At 40.3% G+C, this 22336-nt stretch overlaps 1 protein-coding gene across 2 annotated transcripts in view; it reads right to left on the bottom strand.

Moving 5' to 3' along the window:
- Positions 1–761: 761 nt before the first annotated feature.
- LOC115633036 overlaps positions 762–22336 on the bottom strand; it is a 48333-nt gene continuing 26758 nt past the window's right edge. Inside the window, exons 3-13 of one of the 2 annotated variants that reach the window (XM_030530381.1) lie at positions 8726–8746; positions 7495–8567; positions 7074–7426; positions 6816–7015; positions 6576–6753; positions 6405–6413; positions 5155–5755; positions 3788–4610; positions 3539–3675; positions 2571–2836; positions 762–2499 (exon numbers count right to left, since the gene is read on the bottom strand). In XM_030530381.1, coding sequence (XP_030386241.1) covers positions 2233–2499; positions 2571–2836; positions 3539–3675; positions 3788–4610; positions 5155–5755; positions 6405–6413; positions 6576–6753; positions 6816–7015; positions 7074–7426; positions 7495–8567; positions 8726–8746 — 3928 coding nt within the window. In that variant the 3' untranslated portion in view covers positions 762–2232. Of the gene's footprint in view, positions 2500–2570; positions 2837–3538; positions 3676–3787; positions 4611–5154; positions 5756–5887; positions 5942–6404; positions 6414–6575; positions 6754–6815; positions 7016–7073; positions 7427–7494; positions 8568–8725; positions 8747–22336 lie in introns of both variants that reach the window. The other variant, XM_030530380.1, reaches the window with a different exon arrangement.

The following is a 22336-nucleotide window of genomic DNA, read 5'->3' as shown; positions in this document are numbered from 1 at the left end:
TATAGTTAATGTCTATTAAGGAATTCCTTTACCGCTAGCTAGCCCATTAAGTAAATTCGAAAACAGATCAATGTTCAATAAATATGCTAAACATTTGTTTAAAAAATAACACAAATTTTTTGTAGAACTAGCAAACAAATTATAATAAGATTAAGAAACAGCAAAAAATTGTTTGGCTTTTTATATAATACTGAAAAAAATGTGACTATTTTTTTGGCAACATTTTACGACGAAACTAGTTGGCATATCCAACTGATCCAATTTGATCCGGACTAGTTTATTTAAAGAAATGTTGTTCGTTATAACCAGTCCCGGTCAAATTCGCTTACAATATAATGATTAATTTGGAGTTACACTTTACAACTCAACCACAAATCATTATTTTTAAGCAAAATAATAAAACTCATAAAATAATGATTAGTGATTATTTTTTTATATAAATCTCAATTCGAGAACTAATTAATATTTTGAAATCATTGTGAATGGATAGATAATCCTAAAATAATGATATTGGTATAAACATCGTTTTTTCAAAATTAATGATTTTTTCGCTTTGGAAAAACAAAATAATCCCTATTTGCGATCCCTGATAAAAAACTGTTTACGGTCGTTGAGTTTTATATAATTGTTAATTAAAAGTTTGAAAAAGAGTGGAAACAAAGTCCATCTATTGCTCTTGAGTTGGTTCCTTTTATTTTGGTAAGCGAATGGAGTCCGAGTTGTTTTTTGGTTTAAAATATTCCTTTTATTTTATTGCAACGCATTTCAGAAATTTGATTTTGAAGTCTAGAGTAAATAAAACTAGGTAGACAAACACAAATACAAGGTTCAAATTATAAAAGTATACGAGAACACAGTAAAACATATAACTATACACAATTATACAGAACTCAAAAGATAAGGTAATTTAAGAAACAGATGTCGCTTACAAAATATAGTTGCTTCAATTTTCCGGAAACTGCAAACTGTTCAGGCAAATCAGTTGCATCAAGAGGGTGTTTCAAATTACAATCTGCTCCAAGTGCTCTCAATTATTACGTCTGATAACTTGATAGCTGGATGGAGAACAAGGAGAACAGTTTTCAGGAAAATGCCAAATTCTAAAATCAGCGCGCTACTTAAGTACTTAGAATGACTTTCAGACGACACAGTACACACAGAATAGAATAGCATACAATACTTTAGCTTGGGGTAGTGTAATAGTTAATAGTAATAATAATATTCATGTTCATAAAAGTAAACGCACACTCACGCACACACTTTCCATACAATATATGCCTTGACAAATACAAATACAATACAATACAATCGCTGCTATAACTACTATAATAGAATACGAATACGAGAATATGAGCTATATTTAAATTACACAGTAGATTTGTATATATAGTATGTATAGTATTAATAATTATGCGTTACTAGATTGAAAGAAAGACGTTTGCGTTTATCTTATGCTTTGTTTGCTTTCGCTGTTATCGCTTAAACTAATCATGTTAATATAAATTTAATACATTTATATTTTTCTTTCCCTTTCCGTAATATAATAAATTCTTTGAAGCAGTTTGTTATACTGTTCAAGTCTGTTCAGCGAATTCCTTAAGTGTTATACAATTTTCGTTTGCTCGTAGTGTTTAATTTGGTTTGAAAAGACAAATAAGAACAGGGAAGATGAACGAAAGGAGGGAGAGGCGCGTAAGAATTCGTGGATACCCTTTAAAATTAATCATAAAAATCAGTCAGTCCAACGTTGTTAGTTTTGTGATTATAGTATAGCTTCTTGTTACTGTGTGTGTGTGTGTGTGTGTGTTTGTGTCTGTCTGTCTGTTCCTCACATCTACGCTACTCTTTTGGTAGCCCCGAACTACGCCCCCATTGCTCATTGCCAATGCTCACTGCTCTCCTGTTTCCATCTCGTACTCCTTGTTTTAGAATAATTACGACTAAATTCCATTAGGTTCAATAAGTTAAAATGTAGTACGTATGTATAATAGATGTGTTGTTGTTGTTGTTGTTGTTGTACAAATAAATTATGCTTGGTTTTGTTATTCCTTTTTCTTCATCATGCATTAAACTAGACGTTATGTATATATATATATATATATAGTTTATATATAACTGTCATACGATATATCTATATATGTAGGTATATATACGTGTGCTATGTATACATATACTATTACTTTGTATGCTTTTGGTTTTTGGCTACTTTGTTACTTATGGACTAAAATTCAACTACTTTTTTTTGGCCGCCTTCTTCTCGGCCTTGCGTATGGCCTTCTCCCGTTCGCGTCTCTCTCTCTCCATATCCTTGCGCTCCTTCTCGATGCTGGCCTTCAAGTCTTTCAAACGCTTCTTCAAGCGATGCTTATCATCTCCCGACACGCCCAAAGTCTTGAAGTCCTTCGAGTCGAGCGTGAGCAAGGCGCCACCCTCAACGTTGTGCTCCTTAAAGACTGGTATATAGCGCTCCAATTCAATGCCCATCAACCAGTGTCCAACCTGCAGTATAAGAGTGAGGTTGGAGTGAGTGTGTGCTCCGCTTTTGTAGACTTATGTGTATGTGTAGTTACCTGCTCCTTGCTCCATTCGTGCACGGGACCTCCCTTATAGTTGTAGCCGGCGGCCGCTTTGCGATCCGAGAAACTCGAACTCGAACCGGATAGATCGAGGGTGCGACTCGGCGAGTAGCCGGGCGATGAGCAGCCCGAGGACATGCTGGTGGGCGATGGGGGGCCGGTAGCATGCGCCGATTGTTGCTGCTGCTGCTGCTGTTGATGCTGCTGTTGCCATGGCACTGTGCCGGGCGGAGAGAGTGATTGTGGTACGACTTGTTTAACTTTAGTTGTGTATTTCGTTGTTGGTGTTAGTGTATAAATCAGTGGTAGGGAAGAGAGAGAGAGAGAAAGAGAGGGGAGAGAATATAATTCCACAGTTAGCATATAGTATATTGTTATGGAAAGGTTCCAATTATATTAGATGGACATGGAGCCAGAGAGAGAGATAGAGAGAGAGCAGGCAAGAGAGCATATGATTATTACGGGCTTTCAATAAGACACATAACGAGAGAGTGAGGGGAGAGATAGAGAGCATGAAAGAGAGCGCATGGGTTATGAGTTAAGAGCTAAATGGTTATTAGTTGTATAACAGTTTCATAGAACAGTAATTTGTTGCTTTTTCGGGTTATGTAATGCCACAAATTGAAAAGTTTCGATTAGTAAAATTTTATAACACTTTCGCATAGTATAACAGTTAACGAATAAAATCTTCAACACCTTTATGTACATATATGTATGTATGTATGTATGTATGTTATGCATGTAAGTATATTGGGAATTTGTGTATGAATATGACAATATGACGATATGCTCGTATCTCTACGTATTATCTGATTCGAGCAGGGGGTGGGGTGTGGGGGGTCTGTAATTTTAGGTTAGTCGTGTCATCTCTAATTGAGGGATCAACTACTGGAATAAACCGTTTCATATTCAATTCAAATCAATGCAATTCAATTCAATTCTATTCGTTTAGCATAGTTCACCTTTTGGCTGCGCTTCATTCACCGCCTGACGAATCTCATTGATCAACGTCTTGCAATTGATCGCCGCCACACTTTGACTTTTGTTGATCTCCGTATAATCGTCGCTGGAATGCCGCGAGGATCCATCGCCCAGGCGCCTGTAAGAGTGCAACGTTGAGCCAGTTGAACCAGTTGCATTTCAGAATGGTTTTTGTGTGTGTGTCTGTGTCTATGTCTGTGTGATTTGTTTTCTGTCTGTCTAGAACCCACCTCTCACGATCGGACAGTGCCTGACTGAGTTGTTCGGTGAATGTGGACGAAGGCAGTTTACTGCCATTGGGCGCCACTCGTCGCCTACTCGGATACATCCAGTTCTCGGCCTGCTCGTTCTCCGACAACTTGTCATTGGAGCCCAGTATGGAGTCATAGCTGCTGTTCAGATCTCGATTGCTGCTGCTGGCCGCGCCAGTGCCGAAGGTTGTCATGCTGCCCCGGTGGAAGTCGTTCAGGCCGCCATTGTCTGCCGGTGAGCCGAGCACGTTCTTAAAGATGCTCGGCAAATTGCTGACTGCGGCCTGTTGTGGTTGTTGCTGCGGCTGTTGTTGTTGTTGCTGCTGCTGCTGCTTACTCGGATCCTTGTGGACCTGCGCATACAGCTGGTTGATTTGTGCCTCACGTGCCGTCGACTGATTTGACGAGCTGGACGAAGCCGACGATGTGGAGTTCAAGAGAATGGCGGTCGTGGTCCCCAAATGCCCGTTCGTGGGAGTAACAACTGCACCCCCTATGGGCGTATTGGAGGCTGGCGGATGGTGCTGCAGCAAATTGTTAACGTTGGCCAACAGATGCGAATTGCCGTTCGACAGGCTGATGGTGTCATGTGCGCCAGATGTTGCCAAATTCAGGGCCGAGTCCTCCTCATCGCTGTCGTCCAGCGTGCAATCCGAGCTTCGACTGTTGCTGCGACTCCGTTTAGCCAGACTTCCGTTGGCCAGTTGCTGGCTGAGTTCGCTGCCATTGCCGTTGCCATTCGCGGCGCCATTGGAGCCATTGGCGGACGGCAGCTGGCGATTGGCTAAACCACCACGGGAGGCTTTTGTTTAGACGTGATTTGTGATTCGATTCGGTTGCGGGTTGCGGGTTGCGTTCGATTTGCAGAGTGCGGTTTTTGTTTTTTGGGAAGTATTTTGTTGTTGTTTTTTTTTTTTTAGAGGCAAAAATGAGGGCGCAGCGTGTGGCATAATAAAAGTGGTGGGCGTGGCAATCACAAAATACAACGATCGAGCGAACGAACGAACGAGCGAGCGAACGAACGACAAGAAAATGGAAACAGAAGCGAACGAAAAACGTCGAATAAAAAACAACGAACAAACGCACAGACGGCACAATAAAATCAAAAAAAAATTATATATATTTAAAAAAAAAACCAAATCAAGAGAAATCGGGAACGAGAACGAGAGAGAGAGAAAAGAAAAAGAGCGCACATTTAGCACAGAGACAAAAAATTGGACACATGAAATAAAGGTGGTTTAATAAATTATGTTGGCCTTATTTACAGCTTAAGAAGCGCGCAAAGCAAAACGAGTGATTCAATGAGCAATGGGATAATAGGAAATTAGGAAATCTCAAGAACTCACCCAGTTCGATTTTCGTCTTGTTTACAGAGTTGTCCAGCAGCTCGTGCTGTGGCACGGCCGCATCCAGCTCATCCTTTACTGGCACCTTGCGCTCCACGGTGGCCGTCTTGACGCCATCGCCATCTGGCGACAGATCCGATATTTCCGTGTCGGATAGCTCTGTTTCCAGTTTATGAAAGAGCGGTTTCGGCGGCGTCTTCCGCAGCATTTGTGGCGTCAATTTCAGCGTGGCACTGTCATAGGGCAGGCCGACTGGGAAGCCGGCCTTGCGCTGCGTCTCCTGCAGCTCATGCTCCAGATTGATGACGCGATCCTTCAGCTTCTTCACCAGGGCATTGTACTCGGTATCCTTTTCCTGCAGCAGCTGCTGATAGAACTCCTCGCGATGGCACATGTCCAGCTCCCGTTGCTGATACTCGCGCACCAGACGCTTCGCCTTGTTGTACTTCTTGTCCAAGGCCATGTACTGGGCCTGGGACTGCTGCAGCATGTTCTGCAGATTCGCAGCCTCCTTCTTGATGTTGCCGAGCTCTCGCTCGCTCTGGCGCAAACGCTCGCTGAGCAACTCGTTCTCATTGCCAGTTGTCTCTAGTTTGACCAGCTGCGAGCGAAGGTTGAGAAAGAGATGGGATTAGTTTCGGGTTCAGCTTCACTAATCGGATTGTGTGCAATGGATGAAATGGATGATCAACTGATGTTTGTAACAACGAAATCAAAATCAAATCAAACAAACCTTCCGCTTCAGGTTCTGTATTAGTTCGTCCTTGAGCAGGCAACCCATTTCACTCTGCCAAAAAATTAATGATAAAAGTAAGGAAACAATACGTTATGGCAAATAAAAAGTCAATTCAAATCTATATAAATGCATAAATATATAACAGCTACAATATCAAAAAATTAAAATAAACTGGGGTTGCCTAAGAGCTTGGAGCGTCCGCATATCAATTTTGGTGAATGTGCGCTCAGCAGTTTCCGAAATCCAGGCGTTCATTCAGACGGACAGACAGACGGACGGCCAGACGGACATGTCTAGATCGATTTCTTTACCGACTTGTATTAATTCTCGCCCCAAACAACATATGTATATTCGACTACTTTGCGGGTCTTCAAAATTACACCCAAAATTTCATTTAATTAAATTAAAATTGAAGTTGGTAAAAATCAAAATAAATCGAATTAAATTATTGGCGAGTTGTGCTCTACATTTTCAGAGTTTTCTTGTGATTATTATTTCTTTTAAAACCAATTACCGCTTTATGCTGCATTTCAAAATCAAATACAGTTGCATTATATATCCGCGAAGTAAAATTGAATTTTGAAATTCAGCAAAGGAGAGAAAAAGAGAACACGATTTTTATTTTAGCACAGCTGCAAGGTAATTAAAAATTTCTACGAGACTCCATCGAAACTGTCACGCTTACCTCCTGTAGCAGTCGCTTAAGCGACTCTACCTCCTGTGAGTGCGTAGCCTCCACCTCCATGGGATGTTCGACCTGCACGGGACTGGAGGGACCTTCGCAAACACTCGAATTAGCAGAGACGGGCTGTGTGGAGTCTTCGGAATAGTCGAGGGTTCGTCTCAAGTACTCCTCTTGTTGGCTAAAACGAGACATTGGGATTATGAGCAACTGATATCGGTGGGGAAGCCTTTATATACCGACCGCTTTAGGCGCTCTTCTTTCTCACGATCGGCTTGCAAGCTCAGTCGTATGAGCTGCGCTACCTCCGAGTTCTCGGGATCGCGTTCGCGTCCGATTTGGAATTTGACTAGACCGGATGTGTTGCGCAATACGGATGCTGCGTAGGCTTGTGTCACACCTACCAGACTTTTGCTATCTACTTCGATGATCTGATCGTTCACCTGCACCAAATCGAGAGTTAGAGGCATGGAAGAACTTCGGGGGAATTGCTGAACATACCTGTATGCGACCGTCACGCGCTGCTGCGCCGTTATCGGTAATTGTTTTCACGAAGATGCCTAATTTCTCAAGACCTGCATCGGCGCCAACGCCCATGCCAATAATACTGAGACCCAAACCTTCAGGACCTTTCATCAATTCCACGGGGAAGACATGCATCTTCTCGACGCGCTTCTCGAGCTCGTATTCAGCCGAGGCTGCCACAGGGTCGACATCTTCATTGCGGCGATCGTAGTCGGTGACCGAGAATGTGGAATAGACGTGTATGGGTCCGGAGCTAAAGCGCACCTTGGGGTTCTTGCGCACAGTTATGGGCGGATAGGAGCAATCGTCGTCATCGAAGTCTAACAGACCTTGAAAAGGTTGAAAGTGGCGAGCTTAGTGCAACGATTAACGACTGGAGCCAACCACTTCGACCTACCTGGCACTTCCATCCAAAAGTTGCCATCCTCGAAGTAATGTACGCCCGCCTCCACAAGCACCTCCTTGCTGCGCACCGGCGGGTATTCGGGTATGTAGTACTGGCTGTCGTCGAGTTCGGTTGCGCCACCACTTCCAGTCAAGAAGGTCGAGTTTGTGGCCGGTTCGACGTCAGCTAACGAGTAGGTGGAGTTGTGCTTGCTGGAGATGATGCTATCATCGATGGTTGTGGTCTGATTAAAGGTGGCATCCGATTGTGTGGACTCCACGGATACAATGGACTCGTGCAGCGATTCGTTGCCAGTGATGTAGGTTTGATTTAAATCGGAATGTTTGCCGCCTAGCTCGTAGGTCTCCTCAAGTTCCTCTTCCAGCGGAATCCGTTGACTTTTTGTGGTAGTTGTTGCTGGTGTTGCTGGTGATGCTCCTGGTGTTGGGGTTGTGCTAATTAGAAGATTCTCTAGACTACGCTTGGGCGCCTCTAGCACATCACGCAGCCATTCCGGCTCATCATCGTCGTGGCGGGTGTTGTTTGTTGTTGCAGTCGCTGTTGATGGCGTTGTTGTCGTTGTGGTTGTTGTTGTATCGGTTTCCGTGCTGTCCGCTTTGACAAAGGCGGCATTCAATGCAACAGAATTTGAGCCAATGGCAGGTGAAGATGAAGAAGCGTGTCCAATGCCTACAATGTCCACAGCTTCAACATCGTCATCATCCTCATCGTCATCATCGTCATCGTTGTCTTCGTCGCGCTCTGCGTGTTGGCGCTGCTCCTCTTTCAGCTGCTCCTTTTCCCCAATTACGTCGTCTCCGTTGTCGTCTCCGTCTTCGTCGTCTTCTTCTTGAACAACAGCAATTGCAGCAGCTGCAATTTGTATTTCCTGCTGGGCTTCTTTTGCGGGCTCTCCCTTGGCCCTCTCCGCTGATTGCGCTGGCAAATCTTCAATGAGATTCTTGATGCTGGTCGGCGATGTTGCTGTGGCAACAACGGCAGCAACTGCCACGCCCACACCGGGCGCTGCGTTGAGTATTTGCTCGACTTCCTTAGCCTGCTCGTCCGACAGCAGCGACTGTTGCCTGCAAGTGGGCGAAAGGGCCGGACGGGCCACAAGGGCAGAAGTTGAAGAAACAAATCAAAAGTTTAGTCAGTGTGCAATAAAAAGTGGAAAGCAAAGCAAGAGAGCGACTTGCGACATTGCGTGTTTATTCAAGGACCTCTCGGCATGGCTACAAACCTGATTTTGTTCTCCAAAATACTACGTCACAGGCACAAGTTACAGATTACAAAAGCAAGTACAACAACAAGTATGGCAGGCAGTATGTAGAACAACAACAATAACAATAGGCAGGCAGACGACAGGCAATTACAATAGATAAATAAAAGAAAATGCAAAGAAATAGAGAGAAACAAAGAAATACAAAATAAAAGTACATGATTACATCATTTGTGATTATAAAGTGCATGCAAATAAAATAATTAACGCTTAAATAATACCTTAATAAATACTAAACTAAAATTAAATATGCGCCTGTAAATAAAATTAACAACAAGCGCTGGGCCGCGCAAATAATAACAGTAATTAAGTGACTACTGCTTTTTGTGTAATTAAAACGCAATGTAGTTATAATTTACACAACAAATGAGCTCCAGAGTGCAGGAAAGAGAGAGTGAGAGAAGGGGGGGACGGGGGGCCGAGCAGGCGACAGCAATTAAAATTCACAGCATTTGTGGATGTCGGCCGAGTTCCACTCTTGTAATACCCTGCACCCGTAAGGATGTTTCAGTCAAGTATTTGGCGATATTTCGCAGCAACAAAGCCGAAAAACGCATGGGTCCTAGACTCCTAGGCTCCCAATCAGGCGCAGGTAGTTTCATCTGCGAGCTTAATTCTACAATTCACTGATGATCTCATAAAAAATGTTGTGTGTTAGGGCGACACGCGATAGAAGTGAAGCTTAATGATTGTATTCAAATGATTTAATTTGTAAATTTGGGTGGACAAACTCTGGAAAGTGGCAAACCCGCTATGAATAGAATAATGAATGAATAGCCGCTAGAAAATGGCAAGAAAAGCAATTATAAGTAGCTAGAGAAAGGATAGAAAATCCGCTAAAAATCTGCCTAGAAAAAACACACAAATATTAATAAATAAAGAAGAGGAAGAAGCATTTTCGATCCCATAAAGAATATACTCGTACATATATTCCTAATCAGCATTCGTCTCGCCGAATCGATATAGCCAAGTGCGTCTGTCTGGATGAACGCCTGCAATTCGTAGACGGTTGAAGCCAAACTGACCCAAACTTGGTATGTAGACTCTTAGAAAATCCATGCAATACGTGTTTATTTTATTTTTTCGTCTGTAGCGTTCGCTCTTGTTTTTAAAGTGTATTTGCGAAACACAAATGTGTAAAAAATGGAACTATTTGCACATCATATATGATCGATTATATGGCATCTGTACAATAGAATGCAAAACTGCAGAATAACTTCAGATAGTAGTAGAGAAAAACTAAACGTTTATAAATAAACACGAACAACAATGAAAACTTTTTTGCGTGCTGCACAGAAATGAAACATTTTAATATAAATAAATACAAAATAATACAAATAATATTTTTCATGCAGTTAACCAAGCCCCCTAGAGCCGTAGAATAGAATAAATATGCGAAGAGGCCGGGGTGTTTATGTTTAAATAACAATAAGTTTTAAACTTTTTTCATATTTTATTTACATAAACAGGCAAATACGATTAAAACACTCGCACTAAGGCAATCACAACAAACTAGCATCAGTACGAAGCCCGGATTTATATTATTGATCAGATAATCCCTAATGGCGAATCAAATTTTCTAAATTCAACAAAATTTCTAAATTTGACAAATTTTATAAATTTTAGTTTGATAGTTTTTGTCAAACGGATCTACATATACAATGTATGTATGTAATAGTCATATTTCTTGATATCTACGAGTACACTATTATTATCTTCGGGTATTAATTGTAGGTCATTTAGCATACTCTACCGAGCTCCTGCCACCACATACGACTATGTATGGGTACTACTTGTATGTAATGCCAAATTAAACATGCACGCTTACACGAGCACGTTGCAGAGTCAAACAACACCAGCCTCCACAGATACATACACACTCGCACATGTTACTTCAAATGTATGTGTAAGTGTGAAGTTGTTTGTGGCTGTGACAGCGAACGGGCAGAAGTTATGTTGCATACGCCACGTTGCACGCGCAATGACACCTGAAACGCAACTCGCAACTCGCGACAAACTCGGCCATAACAACAACAACAACAACAACAACAAGAAGGCACGCAAGCGCCTCAGTCAGTTAGTCAGTCAGTTAAGCAGGAGGCAGGCAACAGCCGGCAATCCTTGCATCCTGGCCTCGTCGAGCTGGCAAGTTGGGTGCATTTAACGCTTAAGTGTTGTCACTCTCACTTGTGCGTGACGTCACGTTTGAGTGAGCGCCACTGCCCTTGTATGTGTGTGTGTGTGTGTGTGTGTGGGCGCTTGTTAATTACGGGCAACAATTGCCGTTGTCGTTGGTATTGCTTATCATTAACACACACACACATACACACACACACCCTCACACTCGCTCATCCATGCAAACATCAAGGTAGACTGCTTTAGCTCTTCTAAGATTATGTTGTTGATAATGAGCCAAGTAAGAGGCAGCTTGTCAACTGAAATCTGAGTCTAAGGAGCGGCACTAGACACGAGCACATGAATACCCGTACACTTAGAATATTTATGGTAAATTTTCATTTTAAAAAATGTGAAAAACAAAATCTAGTCCTTTGGCGTATCCAGGAAGAGCTGGCTACCAATTTTGATTATTCTAGCTCCTATACTTTTCGAGATCATTGCGTTCATACATACAGACAGAAGTATTGTACTTTGGGGGTCTGCCACGATAAAGTATACCCTTTGTGTACCAGATATAATGAGTTTCTTTTTAATTCTTTGGTAATTTCAGAATACGTGAACATTGGAATATACTAATACTATCACTAGTTCAATCTCGAATCGTTAAAAATTGTAACCAAAAGTAATTATGCTTACTATCTGTACCTATGTTATGGTTGGTTACATTGTTTTGGATTGGATTATTTGTAGGTTTTCTGAGTTGAAGAAGGTGGGCGCCCTACATTCTCAATTTCATGTTACTTGTGGCCTTTTTTTTCAAAACTTTTTGGAGCTAATCAAAGTATAATTTTTATTTGCAGCTCCTTATCTCCATTTTCAAAAATCCTACTAGTAGAAGAATTTGTAATTAGTAGAATAGGAGAAAAAAGTATTTAGCTGCGTACATTACAGAAGATATGTAGATAATCATTAAACATCTTTAGCGTTGCTTCCTAACTTCTACAAAATCAAGCATAAAGTTTGCGATTCTCGAACTCTTTACTGTGATAGACAAATTTCGTAGCTGTTTGTAATACTTGCAATTAACAAATGCAGGAATAAAGTTAAACATTTTTCTTATTATCTTTTGCTTTTAAAAAGTGAAACCGACGTTTTTCTGAGTGTACACATGCATATCTGTTGGGTGTGTGTGTGTGTTGCTGTTTGTGCCATGCATTTATATGAGGTTTTTAGTAACAGAAAACTGTATTTATGTAATTGCATTGCAATTTTTTTGCACTCTCTGTTGTTGCTGACAGCGCTTTTGCCACATTCTCTAAAAGGTAATTAGGTTTTTGTACATATGGAAATGTTTGGGTGGGTGTGTGTGTGTGTGTGTGTGCGAGCGTGAACTCATACGCCCGTAGTGGAGCCTATGCCATTGTTTGTGCTGGCTCTATGTATATGTGTGTTAAGTTGTCATTGGGTCTAAGCCTGGCCAGTGTGTGGCATAGAGCTCGAGGTAAAATAGCCAATGGAAATGCATTTCAATTAGAGTTATTTATATGACATTTATCTTGGCAGTTAGCTTAGTTACATGAGCAGGAAAATCCATCAAAATGCAAAAATAACTGCATAAAGCTTTACACACATACACAACTATGCAATTTGAGAACCAAATCCGCTTAACAGCCAATAGAATGCAATTCAACAATTAGCGCGATTTTCGATAAAGCCTTTTTGAATGGTTTCCAGTGCAACTCAATGAATTTCAACTAAAAACTAGAAACCAAAGCAAACCAAACCAAACCAACAACAGCAACAACAATTGGAGCAACTAAAACCATTTTGGCTGAGCTCTGTGCACAAATATTTAAAACTCATATAGCTCAGTCGAGTCGGTCGATGCAATGAGTTTTTGGAGGTTGGAGGTTGGTGAAGGCTTCGTCGCCGCAGAGGAGAAGCAACTAAGCGGCTTATGTGTGTTGTTGCTCTTGTTTCTGGTCCCAAAAGTAAGCAAATAAAAATGCAGTTACGAGCGGAAATGCAACTGTGGGGAGGGGGGCATGAAATTAGCATAAAGCTATAGTTTTATAATTAAAATAAGAATAACACTTTATGTGACCCGCTTATGTGCGCGACTTTAATTGATGTGAAATGTGTGCCAAAATTCTCTCTCTCTCACACACACACACATGCACACTAACACAAGCATATATGGCAACGGGGCGTATGCATAACTTTGAAAGAAAAAGAAAAACGCGCACGCCACCTTTCAAACATTACGCATACGACGCGTGTGACGCAAAAGCTCCACAAAACGACAACAACAGCAAAGTTTACGCTGCAAGGGGAAAAAGGAGTGGAGCACGAACGGCAAAAATAATTATGAAAAATAAGCGAGCGTTTGCGTTTTCCTTCAAACACGCCACATAGCAGCAACAATGGGCATCGGCTTTAACGATATTTAAATAACACATCATAAAAAAGCCGCGTATAGTTAAATATTCAGACACACACACACACACACGGCGAGAGAGGGAGAAAAAAGACAAATGCAATTATGCGACGTTTGAGGGGTGTGGTTTGTGCTGCTTGCTTCTTGTGTGTGCGTGTTTGTTGTGCAAACAAAGGCGCGAATATTACCAAAAGTAAGCTGAAAAGTTACTGCGACTGTTTTGTTCCTGCTGCTAGAGATGAGCGAGAGAAACGAATACAAATATAATAAATACAAACTACAACTTATCACAATTACAATTTTCCCTTACTCATCCAATCGAACTAAATCATAGATAAACCGCTCCAATAATAACACTTTTTTCGATCGAAAACAAATCGCATGCATGTGTTTTTATATTTGATGACAAAAGTGTAAGTCCATTGGATAGTTTAATAACAAGTATATGTACATTGCTTATTATGTGGTATATGAACCATTTCTACAAGTTGTTTGTAAGGGCAGGCTCTTGCTTTTTAGAAAATTTGACCTTTAATATTTTCACATGAAGGCAGCGAAAAAGTTGCGTGAGTTGCGAATTTAGCACGAAAGGACCTCGAGTCCCCATCGCTGTAAGAATGCGCTTTGCCAGCTGTTTGTTTTTTGTGTTGCCTACTTCTAGGGTTAAGCTTAACCCACAAAATAACGACAACAAAGTTCATTAGCAAACCGCAATGCTCGAAAGCACGTACGGCCACAGAGTGGTAAAGCATATGGAAATGCTATAAACACTACACACAGGATACTGAGTAGCTAAATATGTATATAAATATACATACGTGTGTGTGTGTGTGTATGTGTGTGTGTGTGAGGAGCGTTAAATGAAACAAGGTCAGCGGTTATTGTTTTGTCATACATTTTTAATTAATTTACACAATACCAACAACAATGACGACAGCCGTGCCCCATAGAAAAGCACATTTCTACTCAAGAGGCACTCTCTGTAATGCCAGCTAAGAGAGAAAGCGAGACACTCTCGACTCTTGAGTGAAACGAGAATGAAAAATTCGTTGTTCGTCTGCTGGGCTTTGGTTAGCAAAGCAGATTGCAAGGTTGCTCCTCCGACAATGACGTCATTTCGCACGACGAGGGCAAACAAGCACAAGCATGTGCATGGGTTTCTGTGTGTGTGTCTGTGTCCGTGTCCGTGTGTGTGTGTGTGTGTGTGCGGGAGTGTTTGTCCAACATGCTTCATCGTCTTCCTTGTCGCCGCTTTTGTTATAAATATCAAGCAATTTATGTTTAGTCATTCGAGTTTTACAGTTTTGTGCGAAGCAAAGCTCTTGTGTTTATTAATAGCGTGTAGATAAATTAAAAATGTAGCAGTGTCTGACTTTTCAAAGTCATTTGCTTGCTTGTGCGTTCAATCGTTTAGTGAGCGAGTCGCCCAAACAAAAAAAAAATAAAGAAGAAAAAGGGAGTCAAGGTAAGTGCTGACGTTTTCGATAGCCCAATGGGTCGGGAGCATTGGCAATTGGCAGACACTCAGACAGAACAGGACGATACTGAACGAAACACTACACCATAGGCAGACGGACAATATCGAGTAGATGTTAAGTTTGGGAATTCACACTGAGAATATTTGTGATCTCTTTTATACGCAAAATGGTTAGATTTTCGTTCATTTGTTGTCAAATCTGAAAAAGCAAAGCAAATAAAGTGCACTGCTAGTGGTTTTTAAAAACAAGTGGAGAGCCTAGAAGAGTTATTTTATTAATATTAATTATAATATTACAAACATTTCGTTTTTTTACACATAGTATAATTAGGCAGATATATAATTATTTAATATTTAAAACCTATTTTTAAATTGATCAAGGATGGGATTTAGGGCTAAAAAAACATAAAGACCATCCTAAAAACCAATTGAACGAAATCTCATGAAATGTTCGAATGTTCGACATTGGACTAAATATTTCTCTTAGTGTCAGTTTATCCGAAGGACTGGCGCCAGTTGCTTAAGCAAAATAAAAGGGCATCTGCTATACTTATGTATATGAGCTGTGTTGCAACGCTTCGCTGGACACATTTTGCATAAGCTGCGCATATATTTGGCTAATTTCATGGCACAGGGCGACGCACTTAATCATGTGAAATAATTTCAATTGTAAACGTACTGATAACAAAGCACTGCCAACCATAACAACAGCAACAACAACAACAACAACAATGAGAAAAACTTCTGCAACAATACACAGGCAGGCAGCACATGAATTGCAGCAGCAAAGTGCAGACTGTAGAATTGAAAATACGATTTTATCATGGCGAACACGTACAGTCGAGTAACAACAACAATGGCAGCCAGAGCAGCAACAATATTTACTGCCAGCGCACAAAAGTATGCAACAAGAAAATCAAACGCAATCCAAAGGCATACGGACGCGGCATGCAAAGGACAGCGAAGCGCCTCAGCGAGCTGACATCTTTGGAAATGACATCTTGCCAACAATTATATTTCAATGTCCTCATGTGTGTGTGACAGATAGAGAGAAAGAGAGAGATAGAGAGAGAGAGATAGAGCGAAAGTGTTGCTTAATGCGCTCGATTGCTCAGCACATTCGAAAAACGTCTACACCAGATGTCAAAATTATTTTGACATTTCCAAGCTTTTGCTAAATCAGGCAGATGAATCGTGAATCAATAATTCCGTCCGAATAAAATCGGGGGAATTTTTAACATAAATATATGCCTCTTTGCAATCCAATTTATTTTCATGTTCCCCATTTCCATATAAGTCTAAAACCAGCATAAAAATCAAAATATATACGTGTATATGCAGAAAGGCGATTCTATAGTGGAGGAAGTCGAGCTCACAAGGCCATATGGGAAATCTCGAATACAATTTACTATAAGCGCGCATTTTATTGTAAATGTACGAGTAAGTCAATTAAATTGAGATTAATGTGTTGAACTTTTTTCAAAAATAAATGAAGAATAAATTAAATTTTTAAGTCAAGCTTATTCACGGACAAGAAAACTATATTACACAAAAATAAATTAATTTGTCTTCTAAGGTTCAAGCTTCTTGCGAAGCTTACACGTTTCAGCAAATATACTCGTAAATCATTAAATGCGGCTAAAAAGATTACAAAATTTTCTGTTATGCCTGAAAATCATTTCGACAGCATCAGCAGTTTAGTTTCTCATTTTCTTCATCATTGGGGACTCAATTCAATTAGCAAATCACAGCATACAAGTATATATACCCATATGTATATTATAAATAACGATTTTGAGCAACAACTCAGGCACATTCTCCACCAATGACAAATTTTCTTATTTGCTCAATCCCCAAACCAAACTTTTATCATTCTCAGATTGCAACTTACGCTGCAAGTTGGTAAACAACTGCAACAACAACATCAAGTCACGTGATAAGGGCACAAGGATCCACGCACACACACACACACAGCTACACACACGATATTTAGCAGCCATACAAAGTAGGGTATTAGCTCGCATTGCAGGAGAATTTAAAGAGGAAAAAAGCAACCATGAAGCAAAACAAAGAGAACTATTGAAATAAATATCAACAAATGGCAGCGTCGCGAGCTCCATTTCAAAGTTGCCGTAAAACTTTTTCCATGCCACTTGCCGCATTCGTTTTTGTTAGTGTAAATGTTGTTTTTATTGCTGTTGTAGCACTTTCAGTGCCAGTCGTTGTTGTTGCCTTCGGTGTTGTTGCAATTGAGCGCGCGATAAGCGCGCACAAATAAGATTAGAGCTCTTAACAGTGGGAAGGATATTGCAGGCAAACATTTTCTCACTCCTCTATATACTTGTATGTATTCTACATTTTATTAATTAGTGTTGGGAAAGGAGTCATTACAGTTATTTTACGTATTTACGGTATGGTATAAGCAGGGAAAACCATTTTAGATGTTAACAAACCCACTTAAACAATCGAAGAAGCCTGAACAGCAACAGTTTGTTTTCAATGCCTCACTTGCTATTCCTGACTATATTTTAATATAAAAGATATGCACTCGAAGATATATTTGCATACGTTTTTTCAAAGACTGGTGAAAGCAGCTACTACTCGGATAGTTAATAAAGAGAAAGGCCATAGAATTTCATGAAGGTTAAAAACGGTACCTTTAGTAATGGGGGAAGTGTTTGAAATACATTTGCTTTCTTTTTATTTGACGTTGCTTCTTTTCCGTATAAATATTAGTCTAAATATAAATCAGTAGAGCTAGGCACTTTTCAGAAACTCCATCATGTAATCCTATGTACTATTTTTTTCACATGAGCCAACTTTGGTCTCTGCAGCTGGTCGAAGAAATATCCTTGGCAGCCCATTGTACGCTGCTTAAAAATGTTTAAGGCACGCAATAAAAAAAGTGTAAAAAAAGAAGATGCTGGGCGAAAAAGTTGAAACCATAGTCAAAAGCAAAAGTTCAAACAACTAGACCGAAAACCTAAGTGATGAACAAAAAGTTGAAATTATGTATTGAGCGGCTGCAAAGGCAGGGAGGGAGGGAAACAGAGGAACCAAAAGACGGAGAAAAAATGCATTTGGAAAGTGCAGCAGTAAATGGAGCGAACTTCTATAAGTTGGGCCGAAGAAACTTGGCAGCAGCGACAACAACAACTGCAACAATAATGGCAATGCCATGGCCCCAGCAATTACGCACAAAAATTGTCCGCAATTGTCCAGCAAATTGCCTCAAAATGCCTTAAAAATGGCATGCAAATGGAGAGCGCTCTCATCTCCATGGCGACCGACGACTATTTGGCACACGTCGCGTGTCAAGGACAATGAGAGCGGCAGGACGTGGTGCACAATGTAATATATTTGGCACATTGCCAAAAGAAAAAAAGAAAAAAAAAAAAAAAAACAGAAAAAGAAAACAAAGCAATGGAATGCTAAAAGCAAGCCACCAAGTTTCGGAAAACTCGAGGCAATTTTTGTCCAGTTGGCTGCGACTTTTTAACTGGCCAAGGACACATCATCAACACTTGCACATGCCACATGGCCGAGAGAGTTCCTGACTGGCCTGGCAGCTGCAATTTATGTAAATTGCGGGCTAGTTGAGTGCCCCACCAAAAATGTTCGAGTTGGGTTTGCGCTGAATCCTAGAATCCTACATATGTGCGATTTGTGTTTGTTGCGCTGCATTTTTCCTTCATTTTCAACTTTTTTCCCCCGCAGCTGCAAATGAATTTCAATTTTATGCTATTGCCAGTGGGCGTGTGCAGTTGTGAGGGGATTCGAAGGGTATTGCAGCGGGTGTGTGGTTTAAAGTTTTTCAATTTGTTTGCGTGTCGCATTTTGGACTTCAGCGGAGGGAAGTTTGTCGCAACAAATCGTTGCTGTTGCTTTTGCTGTTGCTGTTGCACCACCACCAGGCAGAACAGCTTCCATATGGTAATGCCCAAGTGGGTGTGGCACAAAGCTTAAAACGGCGAACAGATATAAGCTGGCAGTAGCAGAAACTCTGCCCAAACACAAACATATATGTATACACCACAGAGACAAAGACAATCAGTATAGCATGATCAGATTGGTCTCGGAACTAGTGAAGAAATGCTGCAAGAGTATATAAATCTAAATACTTTACACAAACACACAGAGAGAGAAAGGGAGAGTGAGAGAGAGACCCTTTGGTGCTGTCAATAGTATATTAAAATAACAACGATCAGATCATGTGGCCATTTTTTTAAATTGCAAAAAATCATAGCATACTTTTAACAGTATGAAAAGGTCTTCCTCTTTGTGAGTGCGTGTCCTTTGTATGTGGTTGTGTAAAAATAAATATATAATTAGATGTGATAATAGTCAGCATAATTTTGTTTATCTACGAAGACTTTCTTCTTATCGATAGCTTTTTAATCGAATCGTGTTCTCACATAAAGCCGACGTTTTGGATATATTCATAACCATTAATGGTTAGGGGTCCATCACTTCACACCAGAGACGTAGTTAAAAACAATGGACTGTAAGGGGAGAATCGGCACCAAAAAATGAGAAGACAATTCCATTTGCAGGAAAGGTTATAGCGTTCGTTTTTGGGAATGAACGTGGGAATATTTTTAAGCATTATGTTCCAGAACAAATAATAAAAACAATCAACATATTCTGCGAACACCGTTTGAGTGTTGAAATCAAGAAAACAAAAGTTACATTTGGCAAAAAGGAAGCGTTTTTTCATCAAGACAAGGCATTAGTTTCACATCCGTTATCACAAACAATGAGTTCGAGTTAGAATGTCTTCCTCACGCTCCCTATTCGCAGCTTAAACCCCCTCGAACTATCTTTATTATCTTTTAATAAACTTATCAAAGAATCATCAACAAGGAAGAGATGAAGTGTGCGGTTAATAGTTATTTTCAAGAACAATGTTTTCCACTACTATTTTGTACAGATATAATATAGCTTTCATTTCCATTGGTAGATAGTGTACTTTTGGGACTAGTCCTGTATGTCTTTGAAATGTTCGAAATATTTGCTACGATCATTTCTAATTATATTATTGACCATCAGAGTAGCTCTTAATGGTGTTTAATAATTATCTTACTTATGGCACATTATCGCTCCATTATTAGTTAATGTCAAGTAATAATGCTCCATGGGAAATTATTTAATTAATATAATGCACATCATAAAATGATAAATGCATGGATTATTGAAAGGAACTATCGAATTTTATTAAACTATCGCTTTTGCTTTAACAATTAAGATACCTTTGTCTTTTTGGCAACAAAAAATTCTCTTGTTTATTTGAAGTAGAACAGAGCCCGTTCCCTTTGTCTTCAACTAAAAATGTCCAAAAGAGCAGACTATTTAACAGAAAATGTTTAATGTCTAACATTTTTGATTGTTTCCAGCATCGAAACAAATAATAGAAATGCCTTTGTGTAAATTAGAAATAATTTCACTATTGCGACAGATTGTTCTAATGCCAAAAAATCAAATTATTTCCTATCTAAAAATCATGCATGTTACTTGGAATTTCGCAGAAGTCCTGTACATCGATTTTAATTACTTCAAGCTGGTATAATCTTACCGTTTATGTAGACGGACTCAGCTTACAAGGAATCTTTAAGTCCGACAGCTTGTAAAATTTAACTAAATACACAAACCACAGCCACAAAGACTCCCCAACTCCAAGAACGTCGTGCAGCGCCTCCCCGCAGCCCCTCTCAGTCTTTTGCTGCTGCTGTCGCAATTTAAATAAAATAAGCTTAAAAGCCAAACTGCTAAAAGCAACTTGGCTAAAATGCATTTCGCGTTCGTCGCGTCTGTCGCGCTTTTGCCGCCAATGGCACTCGCAACGAGTGGCGCTTAACTTGACAGACGATTTCAAGGAACAGCAGACGGGGCAGGGTGGCAGGCGGTTGGGAGGCAGACATTGGTGTAGCTTCGGGCGCCACCAACAACAACATATTGAATGCTGAATGAGCGATTAGCACTTGTCGTCATTGCTGTTTGTTGTTGGCGTCGTTGTCAATGTCTGGATTTTATTTATTTTTTTCTTCCCACACTGGCTGACATTGTTGGTTTTTGTGATTGCGCTTAAATTACACTTAACAGCATTTAATTTGAATAAACTAATGAAATTCATAGCATTTCGCTGTTAGTTGCGCACTAAACAGCATCGTCTGACAAATTAACAAACCGGAGGAGGGGAGCGGGCAGCGAGAGGGAATGCATAATGAGCGGAAGTCATTTGGCGGTTCATAGTCGCGTAGTGCCAAAAATGGAATAAATTAAAAGCATCGCTTTTTTCTTCCTTTTCTTATTGAAAGTGAATAAAAAACAAAAGGGGGAGAGGCTTAATGAAAAGGCTCGTTAATGGCGATGAAGAGATGTTTGGGGGAACATACGAGTACTATAAATAGAAAACCTCTTTTTAATGATCTGAAAGGGTGAGACGATAGTTCAACTCACTGGCTTTTTTTTTCGAATTAAATTTAATTCTGAAAATAAGGTAACACGAATTGAAATATTTTATAAACTCTTGGTGAAGGCCTTACTCGCTTTAATTCTAAGCTTAGTTGATTCAAATAGGCCTTCAGTCTTTAACTACAATGTAGAAATTATGGCAGAATCATTACTTCACTCTTCTTAACTTCGTTTTATTGTGGAGCATGTTTTCTAAGCTAACAGTTACATTTCTTTACAGAGGCGTTTCAGTACTCTGTTTTTATCGTTTGAGATATTGGAGATTCAATGCAGATATAGTCCTCATGGTTTCCAAAAACCCGTGACCATTCTGCTGATTCCTGGAGAATTCATTCTTTTTCAACGGAATACTATTGGTACATCACATTGGTACATCTGTCTACGTTTCGTTTTTCGAATGTGACATTGCAAAAATATCGAGGTAGTCCTGATAGATCGCATCTTTATTTTCTAAACTGACCTCATATAGAATTTGTGTAAAAGATATTATAGACTTGGGTTGATCAATCAAAATACAATTAAATTCTTACCTAACTTTTCACTGCAACTTTTTATCTTTATCTCAGATTGACCCAGACTGACCCTCGTGTGAATTGAAAGCCATAGAGCGGCCACAACATACACACTCTCATGAACCGCAAATCGCTGCCTTTGTAATTCAGCTGGCACATCGCTCATGCAAAAGCAATTCAATCTACTTGCTGGCTGACCACACCTGCCAGTTTACGCCGAGGACGACGGTGATGTCGACGATGACGACGATGCCACAGCAATAACTAAGCTCATTTCATTTGCCAACGGAATGGAATTTCAGCTGCGGAATGCAACCAGCCAACCAACCAACCACCGATCGACTAACCAAGCACTACTGTCCGGAACTAATGGTGCTCGTGTGACCAATTTGAAATGACAGTCGTCTAATTAAAAGCTAACAAGGCGCACAGAAGCCGATGGGAAGGGAAGCCAAACCGCTGATAATGTGCATTGCTCGCATGTGCGCAACCTGAGAGCAAGTCCTGCAAGGTGGACAATCAGGCAAGCATAAATGACATCATCGATGGGTATTCGT

Source organism: Scaptodrosophila lebanonensis, unplaced genomic scaffold (genome assembly GCF_003285725.1).
Source record: "Scaptodrosophila lebanonensis strain 11010-0011.00,11010-0021.00 unplaced genomic scaffold, SlebRS2 tig00001415-arrow-pilon, whole genome shotgun sequence".
Lineage (NCBI taxonomy): Eukaryota > Metazoa > Arthropoda > Insecta > Diptera > Drosophilidae > Scaptodrosophila > Scaptodrosophila lebanonensis.
This window is presented reverse-complemented; position numbering and strand designations above follow the sequence as displayed.